We start from the raw sequence: 21,921 nt of genomic DNA on the forward strand, positions 1-21,921 counted from the left end.
TAATGCAAAATATATATCAATTTGTTCCTGAACCACAGATGATTGCTTATTTCAGTCGTTCACTGCACAAATTGATTAACTCCACTTTTTGAAATATCTTAAATTTAAGTATCAAAGCACTTGGTTTAGTCATAGCTTTTTAAAATTTATAATAAATTTCCCATATAATAAAGATTAACACCATTAAGTGACAAAATTTTTATTGAATTATAAATAATTTATTTCAGAAGCCATTTTGATTAACTCCATAATCTTAATGCGAGTCATCGCAACAATCTCAACTCAAATTTAGTGATAACAATAACATATAACTGAATAATAATAATAAAATTTTTAGTGCCATTTTATCAGAATTAAAAGCAAAATAGCAGTAGAATCAAGTACCATGTTTGAATTACTGTAAAGAATTATTTCAGTTTGATAGTTATTAAGAAAATAAATATTATATCATTATAATCAAGATAAATGAGACTAATAACAATTTGGATGTGGAAAATAGTGAATCACTTGATGGTTCTTCAATATGAGTTACTAACAGGTAGTCTACCTCAAGAAAACGGTTATGTTTTTTTGGATTCTTCCGATTGCAACGATAAAATATTGCAACAAACACATTAATTGGAAGCAAAAGAAGTCATAATCCTCATAATCAGGTCTGAAATTTACAAAAGGATAAAAGAGCAAAAGGATTGGCATACAGGAATAGAGGAGGAAATTTAATACCTGCAAAGACACTAGTTGATTTAATATTCAGATGTTGTCAGAAGTGCAATCAAAAAATCATTTTGGATGACAGAGTGACTGTCATGAAGGCATTTTATAGTTTACATAGTCAACTTGAGCAAAATACTGATTTCTTAAGAGGCTATATTAAAATTAAAGAAATAAAAAAAGATGCCCATGAATAACACAAAAGAACCAAAATAACATTTGTTTAAATATTATTTTCATAAAGGCATGATGCTCTTGCTTAAAAAAAATATTTTAGGGACACTTCTCAAGTAAGTGATGGGCAGATATGCAAATGTTGTTCTAAACAGCAAGTTATATATTTGGTTATCAGCAAAATGGCCATGTTGCAAACATTAAAACAGATGATACAAATGTTATAAAACATATAGAGCCACTACCAGCTGACACTAGTAAATAGAATAGAGCTCATAACTCAAGATGATATTTAAATCCTGAATTAAATATTAAGAAAATGTATGAACTGTATATCACACAATGTGTGACATACAGTTCATACATTTTCTTAATATACATACAATTAATACAATGTCATACAATTCTTTTATACAATTAATACAATGTGAAAAGGAAAATGTAGTGCCAATGAAAGAAAAATATTAATATATTCTCTACAAAATTTAATTTACATTTTAAAAAATCATCCAAGGATATAAGCCAAACTTGTGATTCTCTGCAAGTAAAAATTCAATCTTGGATTGGTGAGGGAATTCAGATAGCAGAAATTGAAAAGGAAATTCCCTTACAAACGGGTGAACAGGCTCATAGTAATATGGTTGCAGATCAAATGGCAGCATCCAAAAAAATTTTTGTATTTTCTTTTGACTTAGAAAAAGCTCTAGTCTTTCCTAAAATGACCACATTTGCAGCTTACTAAGAGCGAAATTTATACATTTATAATTTCAGTTTACATGACTTCAATAAAAATGTAAACCACATGTTTGTTTGGCAAGAAAGTGAAGAAGTTCATGGGACTCAAATTTCATCATGTCTAATAAAGTACATCAAGACTTCAGCTAAAAATTAGATGAAAGCTACATCTGTATTTATGAATTCTACAATATTTACTTGAATTTATACAGGGAATTTTAAAAAAACAATGTACATTATTTCATTGCATTTCTCCACTTTATGTTTTACGGAGTTAATCAATTCATGCAGTAACCGGCTCATTTAATTTCTGATGACTGCTTTTATAACAATATTTTGTGCAAAATTATAACCTAAAATCAAAGGAAATCATTAAATATAAATAAACATAATATTTAACGGATACACCATACAAAAATATATTAATTGTACTGTCCCTCTATAAAAGAGATTATAAAGGAGATAATTTAAGCAGAGAATGATGAGAAAGATATTATTGTTTGGTTTCAAAATGTCTTTCCATAAATCAGATACCTGTCTTTAGGTGTCATCATCTTTTATCTTTAGTCTATATATAAACACACACACATACATGAATATGGTAACAGAAAGTGAACAAAGGGACCCACTAAAACAGGTACTTAAAATGGCTTACCCCACAGAAAGTTTGATTGCTTGATATTGGATTGCCAAGGTTTTGGTGCATTATCAATTAACTACCTACGCCCCCCCCCCCAAAAATCATAATACATATGCATTAAGCTAGATGAAAATCACCAGAAACTGAGCAACAAGCAACCAGCACCAGTCAATCATTCTGGGTTCCATACTACTGCAAGATGAAGCACAATTCATGCATCTATTGGCAGAAAGCATAAAACTGATGCTTAGAGAATAAGTTCTTTTTTTTTTTAATCTTCCACATTTACCAGACTTTGCTTTTTCAGATTTTTTGCATGTTTCATAATTTGGACTTCTTCCTGTGGGACAAATGAATCACTGACGAGGATATTGCAATTTAGAAAATTAGGAATTTCTAGGATAATTAATATGCTAAGATTCAGTCACCAAGACATTTTAGCTCTGAAAATTTACTGGGTATGGTGTATTTCTGCTGAAAGGTAATATTTTTCTGACTAAGATTATTTTTACAAGCTTCAATTTAGTTCACTCATGGTGTTCCAATATGGTCGAAATTTTGTCATTGATTTTAAGTGACTTCCTGATAAGCAACCGAGTTCAAATTCTGTATAACACAAAGTTCATCAATGACAATGTCATATGGTGACATGATTTTTTAAAATCTGATTTAGATTGTTTTTTTATTAGATCAGCAGATTCATATTTCAATAAATTTCAGTAAATGCTTAAATTCATTTGCATTATTTTGTGTACTATTATAATATTTTGTACTGTTTTATTTATTTATTTATTTATTTGTTGTGTTTAGGATCACAATTTTTGGGGTTTATTTTGTGTGCAATTGAATATGCAGCCACATATATAAGTTTTTATTTTTTATATAGAATTGTAATCTTTCTAGTTTGAGTCCAACAATGTCAAAATAACAGCTAGTTTGAGTCCAACAATTTTAAAATAACAGCTCAAGCAGAATAAGACATTATGGGCAAATATCCAACTGGCCTTTAAGAAAACTGTCACTAAGTGACATCTGGCAATTTCTTGCCAACTTTGCAACTTTTCAGAAAATTTGGTAAAACAAATTTTCGAAGCCTTGCAATGGAATCTTTCCTAAGCCCGCGCTCACTATATAGGTGTGACCATAAAGGGTCCATGACACTTAGCTGACAAGATACTTAAACAACAGGACATTTAGTTGATGGCAAGTTTAGTTGACAACTGACAACGTATATATCTAGACAAAAACATGCGACAATGTTTTAGTAAAATCTGTCTATATTAATCGGAAAACTATTTAATCTTGTCAAAAAAAAAAAAAAAAAAAAAAAAATTTGCTTGGATTCTTCACAAGTTTAATTTCTCACATATCAGTAAATTTTATCGTTCGATTGTAAAACAACCCAGCTCAGATTCTAATTCTTGTGAAATTTTAGCATATCATGCAAAGTGGTTTAACTTATATTGGCAAACTGAAACAGCATTGAAATTTATCGTCAGGGAACATGAACCACATGTTCGAAAAAGAGAAATAAATAAATTTATGATTGCTAATCATGATTGGATTCTTAATGCAATTTTGACTTCAAATCTGGATTTGCAAACACCATCTGTAAAACTCCCTCTTCATAAATTGGATTTCTTTGAAACCTTTCACATTAATAAAAAAAATTCTTCTTTTGTTAATGACAATAATTATCCAATCTAGCTTTTCCCAACACTTAAAAAAATTCTAGTATTTTAGCTTATATAAGTTTAATTAATATTTGCCTCTATAGATCATGCAACATTCGTTTTAGCTTTGCTCCACCATTGCTATCCATATAAAATCATATTGGTCCTTCCATTGCTGAAATTTCCTGAAACCGACTATCTGATGGCTCTTGAAAATGAAGAGTCATGCCTTAGTTATGCCAAACTAAGGTACTTTTCTACCTAATTTTAAAATATATACTTTGTATAGCATTAATAAGACAAAAAATGCAGTACTTATCTATCAATTTTCTTGTCATCCAAAATCTGGAAACTGCCATTTGTCAGATAAATATGAATAAATTTTACTAGAACATTGTCACACATTTTTGCGAATTAAACCCTCTCTCAGCTAAACATACTGTTGGCTGAATGTCTGCGACCAGGCTCCAAAAGCTTGATGAGTTAGTTGTTAATAAGTCTGAGATTTAATAGTGCAAAGAGAGTTAGACGAATTGCTTGCTAGAATATACTCTGCAAGTGATTTTAAGAACTGACAATATTTCCCATGTGCTAAGAATTTTAATCCTATTTAATATCTGCGCTACTATTTTTTGTGCTGTATGGTTAATTTTCACAAGTTCTGATTTAGTTCACTTGTGGTCTGTCATCAATTTTCAACCAATTTCCTGATAAATTATCAAGTTCAAATTTTGTGCTAGTGAATGACACTGCAATGTGGTACAGCAATTTGTTTTTAAATTCAATCTACATTTTTAAAATTTAATGTTCAAATGATTTTTTTGAACATATCTCTGTCTAATAAAAAAATAAAAACCTCAGAAATTTGTTGTTTGCATCATCGGATAGAACAAAAAATAATCTTTTAAATGAAATTTGTATCAAAATTTCAATGTCATTACTGATTTTTGAGCCAAATTTTTGAAAATCATTTGATTTTTTTTTCAAGTATTTGATATTTATGATTTTAAACTTTCAACATCTAAAAATGTAACAGTTATTAAAGTAATCACTTTTTTCAAAAACAAGAATGATTAAAAAGACACTTACTGGAAGACTTCTGACTATTTTTTTAAAAAAATATCCTGCACAAAGAGGCAGGGAGAAAAGTATGGGTTCTTTGCCATCGCTTTAAAACACAGTTCAAGGTTATGATGTCAGTAAGTCACTCTCCTTGCCATAAATAATTACTTGTAGCTTACCACAGAAATTTTATGCCATTTTATAAATGCTACTTCTCTCATCCCTTTTTATATATAGACTTTGTATTCACAGCTCATTTCCTCACAAAAAACAACACAGTTTAAAACTGTTAGCAAAGAAATCTAGTGTGTCATTTAAATTTTTTTTTTTAAATTTCATATGTTTATAAACATTTTTCTCAATATATCATTTTAAAAGTGGATTTTTTAAAAACATTATGGCATGTAATATTATATCTTTTAATCTGACTTTAAAATTTTTAAATGTTATAAAACAAACTTTTTGCCCTCTTTTAAAATAAGTAATAAAAGAAAAATATTAATTATGCAATTTTCTAAGTTTTTTTAAAACTAACTTCATTTTATAAGCTTTTATTTAACTTCCCCATGGTGTTTATCACAACGGTCAAAATTCTGCCATTGATTTTTAAACTATATCTTGACAAGCTATTAAACTCAAATTTCGCTTACATGCTCATTGTTAATGACGATATAATGTAGTGAGGCAATTTTTTTCAAAATTTGATCAAGAGTTTTTTAAATTTATTCTTAAAATGATTTTTTGCATGATGATAAAAATTCTGCCATTAATTTTTAAACTATTTCTTGACAAGCTATGAAGCCCAACAAAATTTGATTGAGAGTTTTTGAAATTTAATCTTAAAATTATTTTTTGCATATATCTTCATTTAATGAACAAGTTAAAACTCATAATTTTATTATTTGCACCACTGGATACAGTGGAGAAGGGGAACTTTTAAATGAAGATCATTTGAGATTTTCAATTTAATTTCTGATGTTTTAGACCACTTCATGTAACAGAGTTGTTGGAAGTAAAAGAGTAATTAGTCATTGTTGAAAAGTGATTTTTCAATTCAGGAATTTGTTTGATAACATGTCACCGAGACCAAATAGATAAAACAAAAAATATTAAAAAAAGTTTTCAAAAAATAAGCTTTTAATTAAAACACATAAAATAATTAATGAACTACTTTTAATTAAAAAAACCACAAATAATAATTTATTTTGTAGTTAAATGGGAACAACAGATTAAAAAATATAAATTTATCAAGGGTGCCCCATACTTTACTTATTCATGACATAAAATTGTGAATGAATTCTGTAACGAGCATTTTTCAGTCTATTGGTCCCATTAAATTACATAATAAATTATTTTTCTTCTTTAAGCTCATTAATTATCTGAATCTTAAATAAAAGTTTATTTTTTGAAAACCTTTTTTCAATATTTTTATTCCATGTGTTATTACTATATTTTTATTTCTGTTAGAAATAACCAATAATGATGAAATAACCCAATAATATATATTTGCTTTGCAGGCTTTGTCTAAATAGACACCATTCATGACAGACAAGCTAAAATAACTATTTATTAGACACGGTTACCTGAAATTCATTTACACCAAAAAATATAAAAAATATGTGTAACTTTCAAGACATATTATACTACCATCATAAACTCTACATGGTAAATTCTTGTTTCCATAATCAGACTGGGAATATAACTGGGTAAGCATTGAAAGAGTAGCTATATACGAATAGCTATAATATATCTGTAGTTAAGAAGTATCATAACTCTCATTCTTATGACAATGTAAAAACTCAAAAAAGACATCTCATATGATCTGCTGATTAATTTTATGTACTAAAATGAAAAAAAAAAAAAAAAAAAAAAAAAACGTTTCTAATGCGAGATTATAAGAAAATTGACTGGAAAATGTCATTGCCAACTGGAAAGCATTTAATTAATAAAAATCAAATGAATTTCTGTAAAATATTTTTTTAATAAATTATTTTCAAGAGATAAGAAAGAAAAATTATTTATAAAATGCAATTTAAAGTAAATTTAATTTCCAACAAAATAATTTCTAGTACTGAATTATAAAATTTTTAGTGACTTAAAAATAATACTGAAAAGCAAATAAATATGGATAACATGCAAAATTTAAATGAAAAATACAAGTATAACGAAACAAAATTAAATAAATGGCTTAAAAAAATATAAAAATCCACCTGCTTGACTGTCTCCTCCAAAATGAACATGCTTGTAAATAACAAAGGAATGGATATAATTAGTGAACATAAAACATTATAAAACTAAAAAATCTAGCAAAGTATTTTAAATAAAAAACTGTACATAAAAAGCTGATGGGGAGAATGAAAATTACTAAGCATACTAAAAACTGCTAAAATGTAAAGGGACTGAACAAATTTAAATTTAGAATTGAGAATTATTTTGCATAAAATTTTAATGAATACGTGCCACTGTTACTTAAAAATGCACATTTTTCAACATTAATACTCTTTTAAAATTAGCCGAAAACTTATAATTTCTTTTACAGGTTTTCAAATAAATTACAATAAAATATAACATAATTAATTTAAAATATCTTCGTGCACAAAATAATTAAATTAAAGAAAAACTTAATATAGCTTTCAAGTTTTACTATCCACTGAATTTGCACACAATACATAAAAGAAAAACTGCAATACCAAAAATACTTTTTTTAAAATTATTTTAGAAAACATAATACTTACATCATAAAACTGAAATTTGAAACACAAAACAAAAATAACCTTAAATACAGAATAAAATGCACAGTTTTTCTTCAAGTAAAAAATTTAAAGATAGACCATTTTTTTGTTATTTCTTTTATTAGTCTTAAGTTTAAAGACACCAATACGCACATTCTGAATATCAAAATTCATTTAAGGAATGATTTTTTTTCACATTTAATTTTTTAATATTCTATTAACACAATTGAAATTTCTTATAAAGATTTTTCCCAATGTTCATAATTACTTTTTGGTACTTTTCTGTTTTGCCGCCGCAGGCGATAAAGTCTCCAATGATGGTACAACTGATGCCAAATGGAATATCTTCGCTGGTAAACTTTTAGGCTTCATTTTCAAAATGAGTCGCAGCCATTTCTTATCAGATTGATTGTTTCTTTCAATACTGGCATACAATTAATTACATAGAATTTTTACCAGATAGTTCAGTTTTATGCCATAAAACCATTCACAGTAATTAAGTCAGTTAGGATGCAATCACACCACTAACTTGAGGGCGAAAATATAAAAAAGGCAAAGTCAAGGGTTAAATTCATCAATTCTAATGAAAATGCACTAGCGAAGTACAGCACTGCGGTTTTACATAACTTCTGATTAAGCTGATCGTACGAATTGAAATAATTCTTGCATTTAAACTTGTATTACAAATTAAGATTTAATTTGAAATTAACGTAGATAATTATTGAGAGAGTTAGATTTTTGCAATGTAGTTTACGTGAGATGAGATCACTTGGGGTCATGTGATATGAACCGGCAAAGCAGGATGTTGAACCATGAATAATAGTAACTAGTACAGTCGAAAGTCGTTAATTCGGACACCCATAATTTGGAATGATCTATAATCCTGACCTCAAAGCTAAAAACTTTCTGTGCATGCGCCGCGTTGACACATGCGCATAGGTGTTTAGGCGTGCACGTAAGACCTCTTACGACTGCACATTTGCGTGTGCGCAAGCGCAGAATACGTTTTCGCGTGCGCGTTTTATGTATAACGGACGGTATAAGCTAAAATTATCTAATTATCTATTTCAGTTAATGTTGATGATTGCGTTGTTCCTTAATTTTCGAATTGGATCCGGCTTATTATTTTTTGAAGACTGTAAGAGCAATACTATAAAAGTAAACTTGAACTTTCGATTATGTCAAATAGAATTTCCAATTCTGGAGCTCCCAAAGGATCGTACAAGATGAAAGTATGTTTCGATGTCCATCAAACAAAAAGTGGAGTTGCTGCAAAAAATGGATAAAGACATGAAGAATGTGACAGAGAGGTTAGTGAAAATGAAAAAATTTCGATTGACAAGTTAGTCGGTATTCTCGGCACAGCAATTAATGGGACTTGAACAGCGGAACTTTGTAAGTGAACAAAAAATTTTGTCTCTTTATAGAATTAAAGAGAAAGTATTATCACATAAAACGAAGCAACTTAAACAACTTACATTGAAAGAAATGTTTAATAAAGTAAACAAATAAATATTAAGCTTTTTTTTGTAAATTTTGATACCCTTTAGATCATAATTGTTCTTTATTTCATAAATTACGGTTTCATATTTTTAATTTTAGAATTTCTGCATGCCACCTTACGAGATTTAAACTGATGGTCTATAATCCGGAATCGCCGAAGTCCCGACGAGTCCGGATTAATGACTTTTGACTGTATAGGTTATTTTTGCATAGTAATCTCTTAAATTAATGTCTTTTTACAAATTTATTGCCTTTATTTATTGGCTTTTTACAAAATTTTAAACAATAAAATGTTTATGCTTTCAAAATAAAAAATTGTTGGAACTAACATTTGTTAACATTTTTTATGCGTGTACTGTATATTGTTCCCAATAAAGTCTGCTTTGTGAGATTTGAGCCGGCAAAACGGAAAAGTGCCACTTTTTCTGTTTGTATTTACTTTCCCTTCTAGACTATTATTTAACAAAAAATCAATAATAAACACTGCATTCAGCATGTAAGCCTACTGAAGTATGGTAAAGCACACAATGCTATCTGCCTAAGGGGGAATGGCTTTGTGGAAGACTTTCAAAAAGATACTGATTTGAATTCATGTTACACATTGGAAGACCAACCCTGATATACATGGGAAAACCAACCATGCAGCCAGCTCCTTTGCCTGGGATCAAACTGGTTGAATTTCCAGTATTGAGTGGTTTTTAACCTTTAATGGGACTTGTATTTAACAACTAGTAATATTGTTTATATTATGAATGCTATAATATCAGCTATACTAGTTCATTTTAACTTCAGTTTTAATTAAATATAAGATTAATAAGTTATATTCATGAAGTGTAACTAAGTATAGCACTCTGTAAGTGTTCACAAGTGTAATTATGAAAAAGATATTATAACAACAGTTTCAATTCAAATTACACACTGTACTTTGAATTACTGCATATTTTTATATCTTTACCATCTATAATACAAGGTGTTTCAAAAAGACAAATTATAACTATTCAGCTTTTAATCCATTTTGAATAGAAAGAAGGAAATTTTGAGTTCATGTAGTTGGCGACTGGCAGCGCTAATGCTTTTCCTTTGGTCACCATTTCAATGTTTGTATAGCAAAATTGTGCAACAGAAATCATTTTGTGTTCTACGCTTCACAAAGTAAGAGTTCGTAACAACATTCAGCATAATTTTCGATACTCTGGTGTTCAACAACCTACCACTCACAACATTAGGTTGTGATGTTATAAACAATTCCAAGACATGGGTTGTCTGCGTAAAAGGAAATCACTCGACAATCCCCACATATCAGATGAAAATATGAAGTGCATCTGATACAATTTCACAGTCCCAAAAAAAAAAAAAAAAAAAAAAAAAAAAAAAAAAAAAAAAAAAAACATTCGCAGCACGAGTAGGGAACACAACATTCCAGCAACATCTGTCTTGTGTGTTTTGCTGCAACGTTTGTTTTTCAAACCATACAGGTTTCAAAGAACAACGTGTGGAGTTTTGAAAATTCATCCTTTAGAATTTGCCACAAGATTATAATTTTTTAACACGCTTTGTGCTCAATGATGAAGTAACTTTTCATCTAGATGGCAAGGTCAACTGCTACAATATTCAGGGTTCATACACATTTCTGCACAAGGAAATTAAGTACTTTTAAGGACTTTTAAGGACCATTAATGAAAAAAATTAAGAACCTATGAGGAAATGGGAACTGAATAAATTCAACTAAAAATATTATATCTATGCCTGAATGTGAGTAGGATGCATTATTATTAAACATAACTTTATTAACATAATCATTAATATTTTGAGAATAAAATTAATTTTACGAAATTTATCAAGTAGCATTAAATATTTTACACTCATAATAACTGGACATATCTGAAAGAAGATAAGTGACATTTTAGTTACGTTTTACTAACAGTTAGCTTTTTTTTTTTTTTTTTTTTTTAAGTCTCATTTTGTCACTTACTTGCTCAGTCTAGAAGTTTAGTAAATAGTAAGTAGATTTTTATGTCAAGCAGCATAGATTAAAATGAGCATTAAAATCAGAATCAGCATGATTCATAACAAAAGACTGGCTGTTGTCACCGCTCCTGCTCACCTATAGAGAGACCTGCTGATCAGAACAAACCTGAAAGGCCTGATGTAGGCACAGTTAGCAAGTTTTGAAAGTTAGCTGACCTCTGTCTGATGCTGTTAGTGTTGTAGTTTTGTGTAGAGTTCCAGAGGTTGTAACTCTTTTCAATACGTTTCCCTTTCCTATAACTTTTAGTAATACGAACATTCAGAAGAAATATGAAATACATATGGTAAAGTCTGGTCACAGAGCTGGTGTGGCATAATTTTTAGAATTTAGGGACACACTGAGCAACAAAATCTAGAAATAGCAAAACTTTTAGAATTTAGAGCAGGCATTGGAAGCAGAATTTAGGATCCACAGAGATTGCGTCAGGTGACAAAATGCCTAGCGCCAGCTCTGCGTATGATGAATTAAGACATATTAGATGAATCTTTTGAATTGTCAGTTTTCAATTTCTTTATTAATAAAAAAAATCATTTTTATAATGCCTGCCCATATGATAAGATTAGAAGTACTTTTGATATTTTCAATGCTTGTATCTAGTGAAAAGTAGAGAAAATAAAGGGAAGATAAAAATGTTAAGAAAGCGATTCTAGAATCAGAAGTAAAACATTCAACTATTTATTATGTTTTCATTGTTCTTCCAGATGTTCTTCAAAATGTAAGAAACTGTGTGTTACTACCATGGAGACATTTTTCATTTTATCACGTTTTCTGGAATCTTTTAGAATCGTTGGTCTATAAATTTGCCTTAAAACCTTTTTAAACTCTCCAAGCTTCAATGTCTAAAATCCTACAGAAAAATTACCCCTGCCAATTCTGTAACAGCAAAAAGCCAGAAATGTTTTTAAAAAAAATCGGAGGAAAAAGTTTGAAATTAATTTTATAGAGAAAACTGATGCATTTTCTGAGAATTCTGATCATTCTGAGAAATGGGAAAAATTCTTAACATGAAAAAAATTAAAAAGACATTTTTAATTAATTACATAGCTATTTTGCTTTTGCTAAAAAAATGTTTTGTAAACTGTGCTGAATAGCATTATTCCTTGCTTATTTTTCATATTCAAAAAATTGTATAATATGTGGCCAAAATGAAACTTTATACTATGACAGTGAAAAATAAAAATGCTTTAATGTTATTTCTTAAATATAATTCCAATATTTACCATTATTTTAATGAAATTTATCAACGTTAGAATGTTCTAAAAAATCGTAGAAAAATTCCCAGATTTCGGAATTAAAACTTTTCTATAGAAACCAATTTTAAAATCGCCAAAATTTTGATAATCGCAAAATTTAGAACCGTTTAATAAAAGAATTCACATCCCCAAAAGCGGCAAGTTGTTTGAGAGCTCTTCATTACAAAAAATGAAATAATTTTGAAATGCTTATGTTTCACTTCTTGCTCAGAAACTCGAGTATCCCACCATTATTTATATTACAAATAGGAACAAATTATAACTCATGAACCCATTCAAAAATTAGCCATATTTGTCAGTAAATGGCCAAAAATATTCCTGCAAAATGCTAATTCACACCCAAAATGGCAGTCGTAAAAACAAACAGAAATTTCAGATGATTAAAATTAAGGACCTTCCGTCAATTTTGGCCAAAATTAAGGACTTTTAAGGACCAAAAATCAATTCCGAAAATCTTAAGGACTTTTAAGGACTCTTAAGGACCATACGAACCCTGAATATTAGAATATGATGTATGATGAGTGGCTACATCAAACTGAATGGCACAAGAAAGACTTGCCTTGAAAGTTTAGTGCTTTTTTCACTATTTCTTGGAAAAAGGTATATAGTCTCTTTTTTTCAGAAAGGCCACCGTAATGGTGGTGTATTTAATTATGGCAAAGCACACTAGGGCTATCTGCCTAATGGTAGGGATGCCTTCGTGGAGGACTTTCTAAGGGAAACTGGCTTGTATACACGCTACACATGGGGAAAACCACGAAAACACCCATGCAGCCAGCCCGTTTGCAGGATTCGAACCTCGGACCAAACTACCAGTGTTCAGCAATTTTACTGCTCGGCCACTGGTGGGCCCCACTGTAATGGGAATCACATAAATTGATTTGATTAAAAACTGGCTTTTCCAATAGTTAGAAACCAATTTAGATGACTCTATTTTCCAACAGGACAGGGAACAACATACTGAAGCTTACAATCACATTCCTCAACAATGGACCCACAGTTTAAACCTGATTATTTATGTAAACACTTTTGGCTTCCAAGATCGAAGAAGAAATCGCTCACTGAAAGGTCCGGGATATCTCAATGTGCGATTTCTTCTTCACTTTCTTTTCAGATTTTATATGCCTTTCAAGCTACATTAGCCAAACTGACGATACACATAACAACAGCCATAGAAGCAGCGGAAACAGATGCTTGTAAAAGTTTGGGCAAATTTGACAACCATATACACATACGCCATGCATCCAAAGGTGGACGGACATATTGAGCATTTTTAATTTGGTTTGTAATAGAACTTTATGATTAGCCACATAATAAAATTAATCTTAAGTTTCTGTATTTTGAAACACCCTGTGTAATGTGGTAGTAACAGCGTGTCATTAGTCATCAGTTTAGGATGTTGCAGGATTGGGAAAGTGAGAAGAGGGAGGTGGTCGGGTGCACTCAAGGAGAAGCCAATAAATGTTCACCACCTGAAAGTAAAGATACGGTGGGGCACGCTCGGTGGGGAACTGGAAATGACAGTGTACCCTGTCATTTTCTGTGTTTAGGTTGCGCCTTTTGATTTTGAGAATAAACCTTTGGATGCTTTTTGTAAATTAATTTTTTTAATTATGCTTCCCAAATTCATTTTTTAAATAACTTTTTAAATTATGCCTCCTAAATGCAGCAGTCATTGGACACAAAATGGGTACTCCAGCTCGTTTTTTAAATAGTATTGAATAATTCACCTTCTAGAAAACAACCCCAATTTTTGCTGTGATTCTAATTAAAATAATTAACTAACTTAATATCTATTGCATAATTGCATCAGAGCATCTTTACTCTTTAGCTGAAATTATGCAAACAAAAATGATGCAGCAATCGCTAACAACCTGGTTTAAAAAATGTACCAGTTTACAACAGTATATTTCAAAAAGTATAAAAATAAAATACAATAAATATTAACTCTGATCATGTAAAAAGATTAATACAGTCAAAAGTCTTTAATCGTCCATAATCTCCATAATCTGGACCTCAAAGCTACAAACTTTCTGCACATGCGTAAACGCATAATGCATTTAAGCATGCACATAATACGTTTACGCATGCACGTTTAATGTATAATGGACTGTATAAACTAAGCTAAAATTATCTAATTCAGTTAATGTTGCAGATTGCGTTGTTCCTTAATCTTCGAATTGGATCCGGCTTATTATTTTTTTCAGACTGTTAGAGCAATTTTATAAAAGTAAGCTTGAACTTTCGATTATGTCAAAAAGAATTTCCGATTCTGGAGCTGCAGAGCTGCCAAAGGAAACATCACAGGTTTATGCAGATGCTCTACAAAGCGAAAGCATATTTTGATGTCCATCAAACAAAAGGTGGAATTGCTGCAAAAAATGAATAAAGGCATATCCTTTGTTTCTCTAACCATTCCGAAATCTGTTTATCAATTTCACGCTGCTCTGCGGGGTGTGTGTGTTTGTCAGCACTATCTTTATCTTCAGGGCAGATGTTTTTATTTTATTCGGATTATAATTCCTTACTAAATGTAGTATTTCATCTCGATGTACTCCGTCTTTGATATGATTTAAACCAAATTCCTCGTCATTATACATATCACGAATACACATCAAATAGTTTTCTGGTTGCAATTTTCTAATTTCTAATTTTGCGCGCATTGAGAGAAATGTTTAATAGTAACAAATAAATATGAGGCTTTTTTTTTGTTAATTTTGATACCCTTTAGATCATAATTGCTCTTTATTTCATAAATTATGGTTTCATATTTTTAATTTTATAATTTCTGCATGCCATCTTACCAGATTTAAATTGATGATCTATAATCCGGAATAAACTGACAATCCGGAATCACCAAAGTCCTGATGAGTCCGGACTAAAGACTTTTGACTGTACCTCATCTGTCCTTAAGTTTTTACTGAGATTTTTGAGGGACAGCTAAAACTACTAACTTTTGAATTAATAAAAACTTCTATACATACCAGCAGTTACATTGAATTTAAGCTAAGAACTTGAAACTTCTTAAAGTCACATATTTGATAGAATGCAATGTTTTTTTTTTTATTTCATTAATAAGGGCTGGAATTCAAACATGATGTTTATTTGAAGGTGGGAACAATCAGTATTTTTCAGTTATTTAAAAGGTGCTCTTTTTATTTCCCTAATCTTTCTGGTTAGTTTGACTTTTCTTTATATCTATTAATAATTTTTGAAGATAATTCACACACCAATCAATTATTTGTTGCCTAATTAATACTAAAGATTATCACGAGTCACATTCAGTCATGCAGAAATCACGTACATTTGAGGCCTTCTAGCATCAAAATTTGTTAACACTTTACATCTATTTTTATATTAAATTAGAATACATAATTATTCAGTAAAAGAATAGTTACTTATTTACAACCTTCTCAGTTTTAAAGGTATGGAAATATACATCCCTCCCCCAAAAAGGGATACTGGCCTTTAATGGGTTCATTACGGTTTTCTCCTTAATCTACTGCCAATTTAATTTCACAGAAGCCAACTCTCTCTCTATATATATATCAGAATATATAATGATCAGCATTATTACTAATTATTTTACATTATTTATTTTTCGTTAGTCTGTATTTTCTATACATATTTTATTTTTCAGATTTTCTGCATACTTACTCTCATGAAGGAATTTCTATGAGAACTGGCCCATACTTATACTGTATTACTTATGGGAGAAAATCATAAAACCACCACCATGAAGCTTACTATTTCAGCCACTGAGAACAGAACTGTTTTTTTTTTTTTTTTTTTTTTTTTTTTTTTTTTTAAAGGATAAAGTAAATACTCCCACTTAACCTCATAGTACATAATAGCATGTTAATGACAAATTTATTACTATTTTTCTCCACATATATTGCTAATTTTTTTTTAAGATCTTGTTGCAGTATACTTAAGCAGCTTTCTTAAGTATAAGTTTCTCATTTTATTCGTTAACCAAGAAGTCATTTTTCAGCTAGTCTTTCATAAAAAATAATAACAAATAAAAGGAAGAGGGAAAATAATAGATAAATAATGCTGGCTATAAAATAAATCAAAACTCAAAACTTATGTATTGCAAAATGATGTTTCACACATAATAGTTAAATGAGCAAGGGAGAAAAAGAAGCATGCATAACATAAATATTTTACCATTAAAAAAGACATAATTTTAGTACAAAAAGAAAAATTAACAAATAATAAGTGCATAAATAACAGAAAAGTGTATAAATAATACCTGTGACTGAGTGCTTAGTGCATGAACTGAATGTAGATCAACTGAAATAAAAAAAAGTGTCAAGATTGCAGGCACAAATTTCTAGAAAATCAAAACATATACATTTTATGATGCAAATGTGCAGAAACAACAACAAAGCAAAATTATAAAATAATTTATATAATAAATAAATAAGAAATTATAAATAAAATGAGATCTAAGTGAGGATTTATTTTCCACTCTCTCATTTGAAATAATTCTGAATACAGAAATCAAAATTTTTTCGAAGAATGTTTTTAAAATTACTGCATTTCAAAGAATTATTGTTAACTGCACCACATGGATAATTAAGTACATATATTGACTGGATTATATAGGTAACTTTTTGACAAATCAAAGACAGATAAATAATTCTTAAACTGTGGTCCATGGGCGTTTGGATCTGATAGTTAATAAACAGAGTTCTATAAGAGATTTTACAAACTTAAATTTGAAATCATTCTGAAGTCGGTAATAAAAATAACTATGATAATTAATCATTTAGAGTCCAGCAAAATATATAAAAAGAGTCTTCAGTTCATAATTAAGAACTGCTGAGTTAGATCATCATAATTTCATTTATTTTTTTCTGAAAATTAAAAAAGCTTCTACAGCTGCAAAATATATATTAAGGAAAAAGCAAGCCACAATATGTTAAAAAAATAACAACACAAATAAGAATTAAAAATCCTCAAATTAAGCATATATATGTAATAAAAAAGTGTGTGTGGGGGAAACATAGCAAATGTTTTTTGGCATAGAATATAGATCCATATTGAAGAGGAAGAATTCAGATTGCATAGAATACTAATCTATAATGAACAGAAAACTTGGCAGTCAAGACAGATTAAATTCCTTTTTTTAAAAAAAATTCTCATTTGTGGCCACAATTCACTTGGCACTTTAATCATGCCTATTTTCAGAACATTTACACTTTTTAATACTATTACAATAGGAAGACAGCACACCAAAATGAAATGGCGTCCAAGCAGCAAGAGAGATACAAGCAAAGTGTGCATTTATCCAATATGGAAGATCACTAAGAAGAAGGTTTTGGTTTAGGTTAGAAAAGTTTCAGTTCTCAGAGTTTAGGTTCCGAATCAAATATGTCATTAAGCAAGCTCTGGCATAGATTTATCAAGAAATGACACAATCCAGAAATGTTATTAATTTTTTTATAGAATAAAGAGGAAATACTGAAATTAAAATTGAGGAATTATGAGTTAATAATTAAATTAAATTATAAAGCTGATTTACATATTTTTAATTTTACATATATGTATGCTGAATTACACTTATATTTCATTGTTATATTGCATTTTTTTTTAAAAATTAATTATATAGTTCACCTAATCTTCACTGCTTTAGCACTTCATTTTAGTTCTGAATGTTCTAATTTTCATTCTTAATTCCAAATTTTTTATATATATATGTAAGAAAAATAAAGAATATGTAAAAGATGAAATTAGCAACATAAATTAATTTCTCTTCTCTTTTCTGAAAATAGTAATATCTATTTGCACTACGTCATTTCAAGATTAATCCATGTCGTACGACTCTTCCGTAATTCTGATGATGTAAATGGAACTAAAACTCTTAACAGCCAATAGTAATTTTATAGTAAAATTAACTATACAATCAAAATGCATTGAGAACCACAACTAACTCAGTCTGAATTAAGATTTCACCTTCAACATAACGCACTTGCTTTCAACAGTTTGGCCTAGCTGGACTGCTGCCCATCTGCTCCTTCTATCATACTGCAAATGTTTTTAAAATGTTAACTTTTTGGAATAGGCACATTTAATGTGACAACTTGTTTGTGGCTGCAACATATTTGCTGAAATAAAAAATGAAGATTTAATCTGCCTTCGCCTCCAATTTCCGATTCATTATGGATCAACACTTCTACGGCATCGAAATTCCTGCTAGTAATTACTTCCTGAGTTTGTTTTTATCACATATATATCTTTCTCTCTATATATAAACACACATATACTTTATAAAAGTGGTGGCCAGCTTTTGTATAATAACAGAATTTAAATGGTTTATTAAAAATATTAATTGTCATTGTGGGCAGCGAAATATATTTCGAAGCACATTCTTTAATAATTACAGAAGTTATTTGAAGATATTCAAATGATCTTTATAAGCAATTCTGCAAACAGAACAACAACAACTAAATTTTTTTTTAATGAGAATACTATCAGTACTCACAGAAAATATGTCTACTGTATGCTATACATGGACATGAGTAATAAAAATATGCATGTGGCCCTGTGTATCAGTGCATTGTAAGTTGTCCAAAAAAATCATTGTGTCTTAGCCCTTATAAAGGGACAAATATCTCAAATAACTTAGAGCCTCATCAAGTGTAAATCTGGCCCTGTTAAGACAACATGCAAACCATAAGTCAAGATTGGCCATTATTGATTTAGACCAATGTTTCAGTGCTCATGCATTTCTTTCATAGAAAGCCATTTAATTGTTTTACTTCCCATGAAACTGCATACAATACATATGTCCTACATTTTTTGTAACTGTTCTACCCTCTTCCCTAGATTTAAATAGAAAATTTTTTTATTTCTATGTGAGAGCAAGTATATCATAAATTTACATGCAACATACTGTAGACTTCATTATTACTATATGAGTATTTGATATTGGTGATGCCTTAATATATGCAATTTATCAATTAAATTTTACTATATTTCTGAAAGATATGCAGCATTTAATATCAGTAATTTCATATAAACCGCAATTCATTTCAGAGCATATTATCTACAAATAAGGAAATATCACTGTATTGTTTTAAATTAGACACCTTCTTTCATATTAGCAGCATTTCTGAGAGAAATGTCTCCGACAAGAAAATAGTGTTACCTCTACCACACTGCACAGTTTGTTTGGAAATGATGCAAAATAAAAAGCTATTAATTTTCCAAATCTCAAAACACTGCATATACAGAAGGTATAAGAATAAAAAATCTGATTTTTATTTCTCACACCTTACTTAAAGCTTCCCATTCAATTTTTTTTTTAAACAGTCTTTCTTCACATTTTCATTACATCCCAAGTTTTAAATCAAATTCTTTTCAGAACAGTGCTTTCAGCATTCCAACTAACATCCAGATTTTTGTTAAATATAAGGTTATCTATTTTCCAGAAATATGAAACAGTGAAAGATGATTTTGTCTTTTTCTACTGGAAAGTTTGTAACATAGCAGATATTTTCCTAAAATTAATAATTATGGTTTTAGATATAGACCAACTTTGATGTTAAGATAATTAATATACAATGATATTTTGGCTAATAAACCATATTCAAGGATATAAAAAAACTAACTGATTTCATGAAACTAAATTTTACTAACAACAACAAATAATTTCAAATTTTATATTGGATAAAACATGCTCTACTGATAATGAAGTTTCACTTTCTACCTTTCACATGTTCAGGTGGATTAAGGGCTTAAGCAAATGGCTAGCTTGAATTTCATGAGCTCTACTGAAATAATTAACCCAGTTTCTCCTTCTTACCATTACCTGAAACTACACCCTGTATATGACTTACTTCTTTACCCATACATTCACTGTTTTGAAATTATCACCATTAAATTTTCCATAAACTCAAGAATGTAGAGGGCTTTCTGTTGAGGTATTGTCATTCCCAGTACAAATAAAAAAATATGCACTTAAAGTGAATGATGCATCCAAATTGCAACACAGAACCCTGCTGGCAACTATTCAAAACTTACACACATTCTCTTTCAAATGGTCAGTGACTCATTTCATGAAGATATTTACAAAATTCATTCATGCTACTTAAATAACTTTACATTATTATCCACTCCCTCAAATTACACAAAAATAACATTTGAAATATTACTTATACATTTAAAATTTTGAATTGGTCAACCTGGCCGCTATATAAATTCTTGGTATAAGATTTTATACTAATTCTGGCATGAGAGAGGGAAAAACAATCTTCAATTATAACTCTTGACGAACAGCATTAAAAGCAATATTTGTACATAGTGACTAAATTCGTGCACAAAAGAATATATATGCACAGACACCCCATCAAAAAAAAAAAAAAAAAAAAAAAAAAAAAAGAGTACATATAAAAATGCATGCAATTAAAGATTATTTAGAAATAAAGAAGAGAGGTGTGATAAACCATACCCTTGGCTCAACAGGAAAGGGAAGGGGGAAAAAAGAAAATGTTCTCTGAAGGCCAGCACCGTTACTGATATGTGAAGAATTTTCACTGCAGAAATTTAGAAACTATGATTTATTATTATTATTTTAATTTACATGCTTCTCAATTTAAAATGCAAATGTTTACTGCCTAAAAACATCTAACATAGGACTACAGTTTAAATGAATCCAGTCCAAGAACAACGGTTCTTATAAGAATTACATTAAAAAAGAAAATTAGAAATTTCTGATTTTATAAATTATTAAACTTTTCATGAACACAACTGAGACACAGAATGAACATTTTCCCTATACATAAATAGATACTTGAATTTGGCAAAAATTGGTTATAATAATAAGGGCTATAACAGTTCATTTTATTTCCTAGCTATCATTTTAATACTGACAAATGACTTATTTTCCCCAACAGCCAAATACTCTTGTTGATTATGCTTATATTATATAAACTGGACTCATTGTATACTTTAACAACTTAAGCACTCAGAATGATATGTGAAGAATGCTACCCAGGGCGCTATGCTGAGAATGGACATATACTGACTGCCCTTGAAAAATAGAAGAAATTATTGGGAAAATGTTTGTACTTTACCAGAGATGAGCCTGGTGCCATCAGAGTGACAACTTGTTTCACTAACTGATAAACTGATCATAATGGCACAATAATACTGAAGTGATCGTAATTCCTATATGATAACTTCTTATTGACATTTTCCTGTTGCTATTGATCTGAGATACTGTCATTGTTAAACTGAAAATTTATATTACTGTTTCCACATGAAACAACGATAAATATGAAACAGTTTTTAATTGCATTTTAAAGTAATTTATATAATTCATCAGATGAAAGCGATATACAGTGGAACCAGTCTAAACTTCTTGGATTACCAAAAGAATTATTGTCCTGCACTTTGCCTT

At 29.5% G+C, this 21,921-nt stretch overlaps 1 protein-coding gene across 8 annotated transcripts in view; it reads right to left on the reverse strand.

The window, feature by feature from the left end:
- The window catches only part of Srrm234 (Serine-arginine repetitive matrix 2/3/4), a 209,637-nt gene that overhangs the window by 12,176 nt on the left and 175,540 nt on the right, over positions 1–21,921 (reverse strand). For 2 of the 8 annotated variants that reach the window (XM_085811778.1, XM_085811776.1), the window contains one exon: positions 16,768–16,808. The exons of the other annotated variants lie outside the window; for them this stretch is intronic. In XM_085811778.1, the coding sequence (XP_085667904.1) occupies positions 16,805–16,808 (4 nt within the window). In that variant the 3' untranslated portion in view covers positions 16,768–16,804. The remainder of the gene's footprint in view (positions 1–16,767; positions 16,809–21,921) is intronic. 8 annotated transcript variants of the gene reach the window in all.

Source organism: Stegodyphus dumicola, chromosome 2, assembly GCF_044657685.1.
Source record: "Stegodyphus dumicola isolate Sdum_Otavi_A_Nest chromosome 2, ASM4465768v1".
NCBI lineage: Eukaryota > Metazoa > Arthropoda > Arachnida > Araneae > Eresidae > Stegodyphus > Stegodyphus dumicola.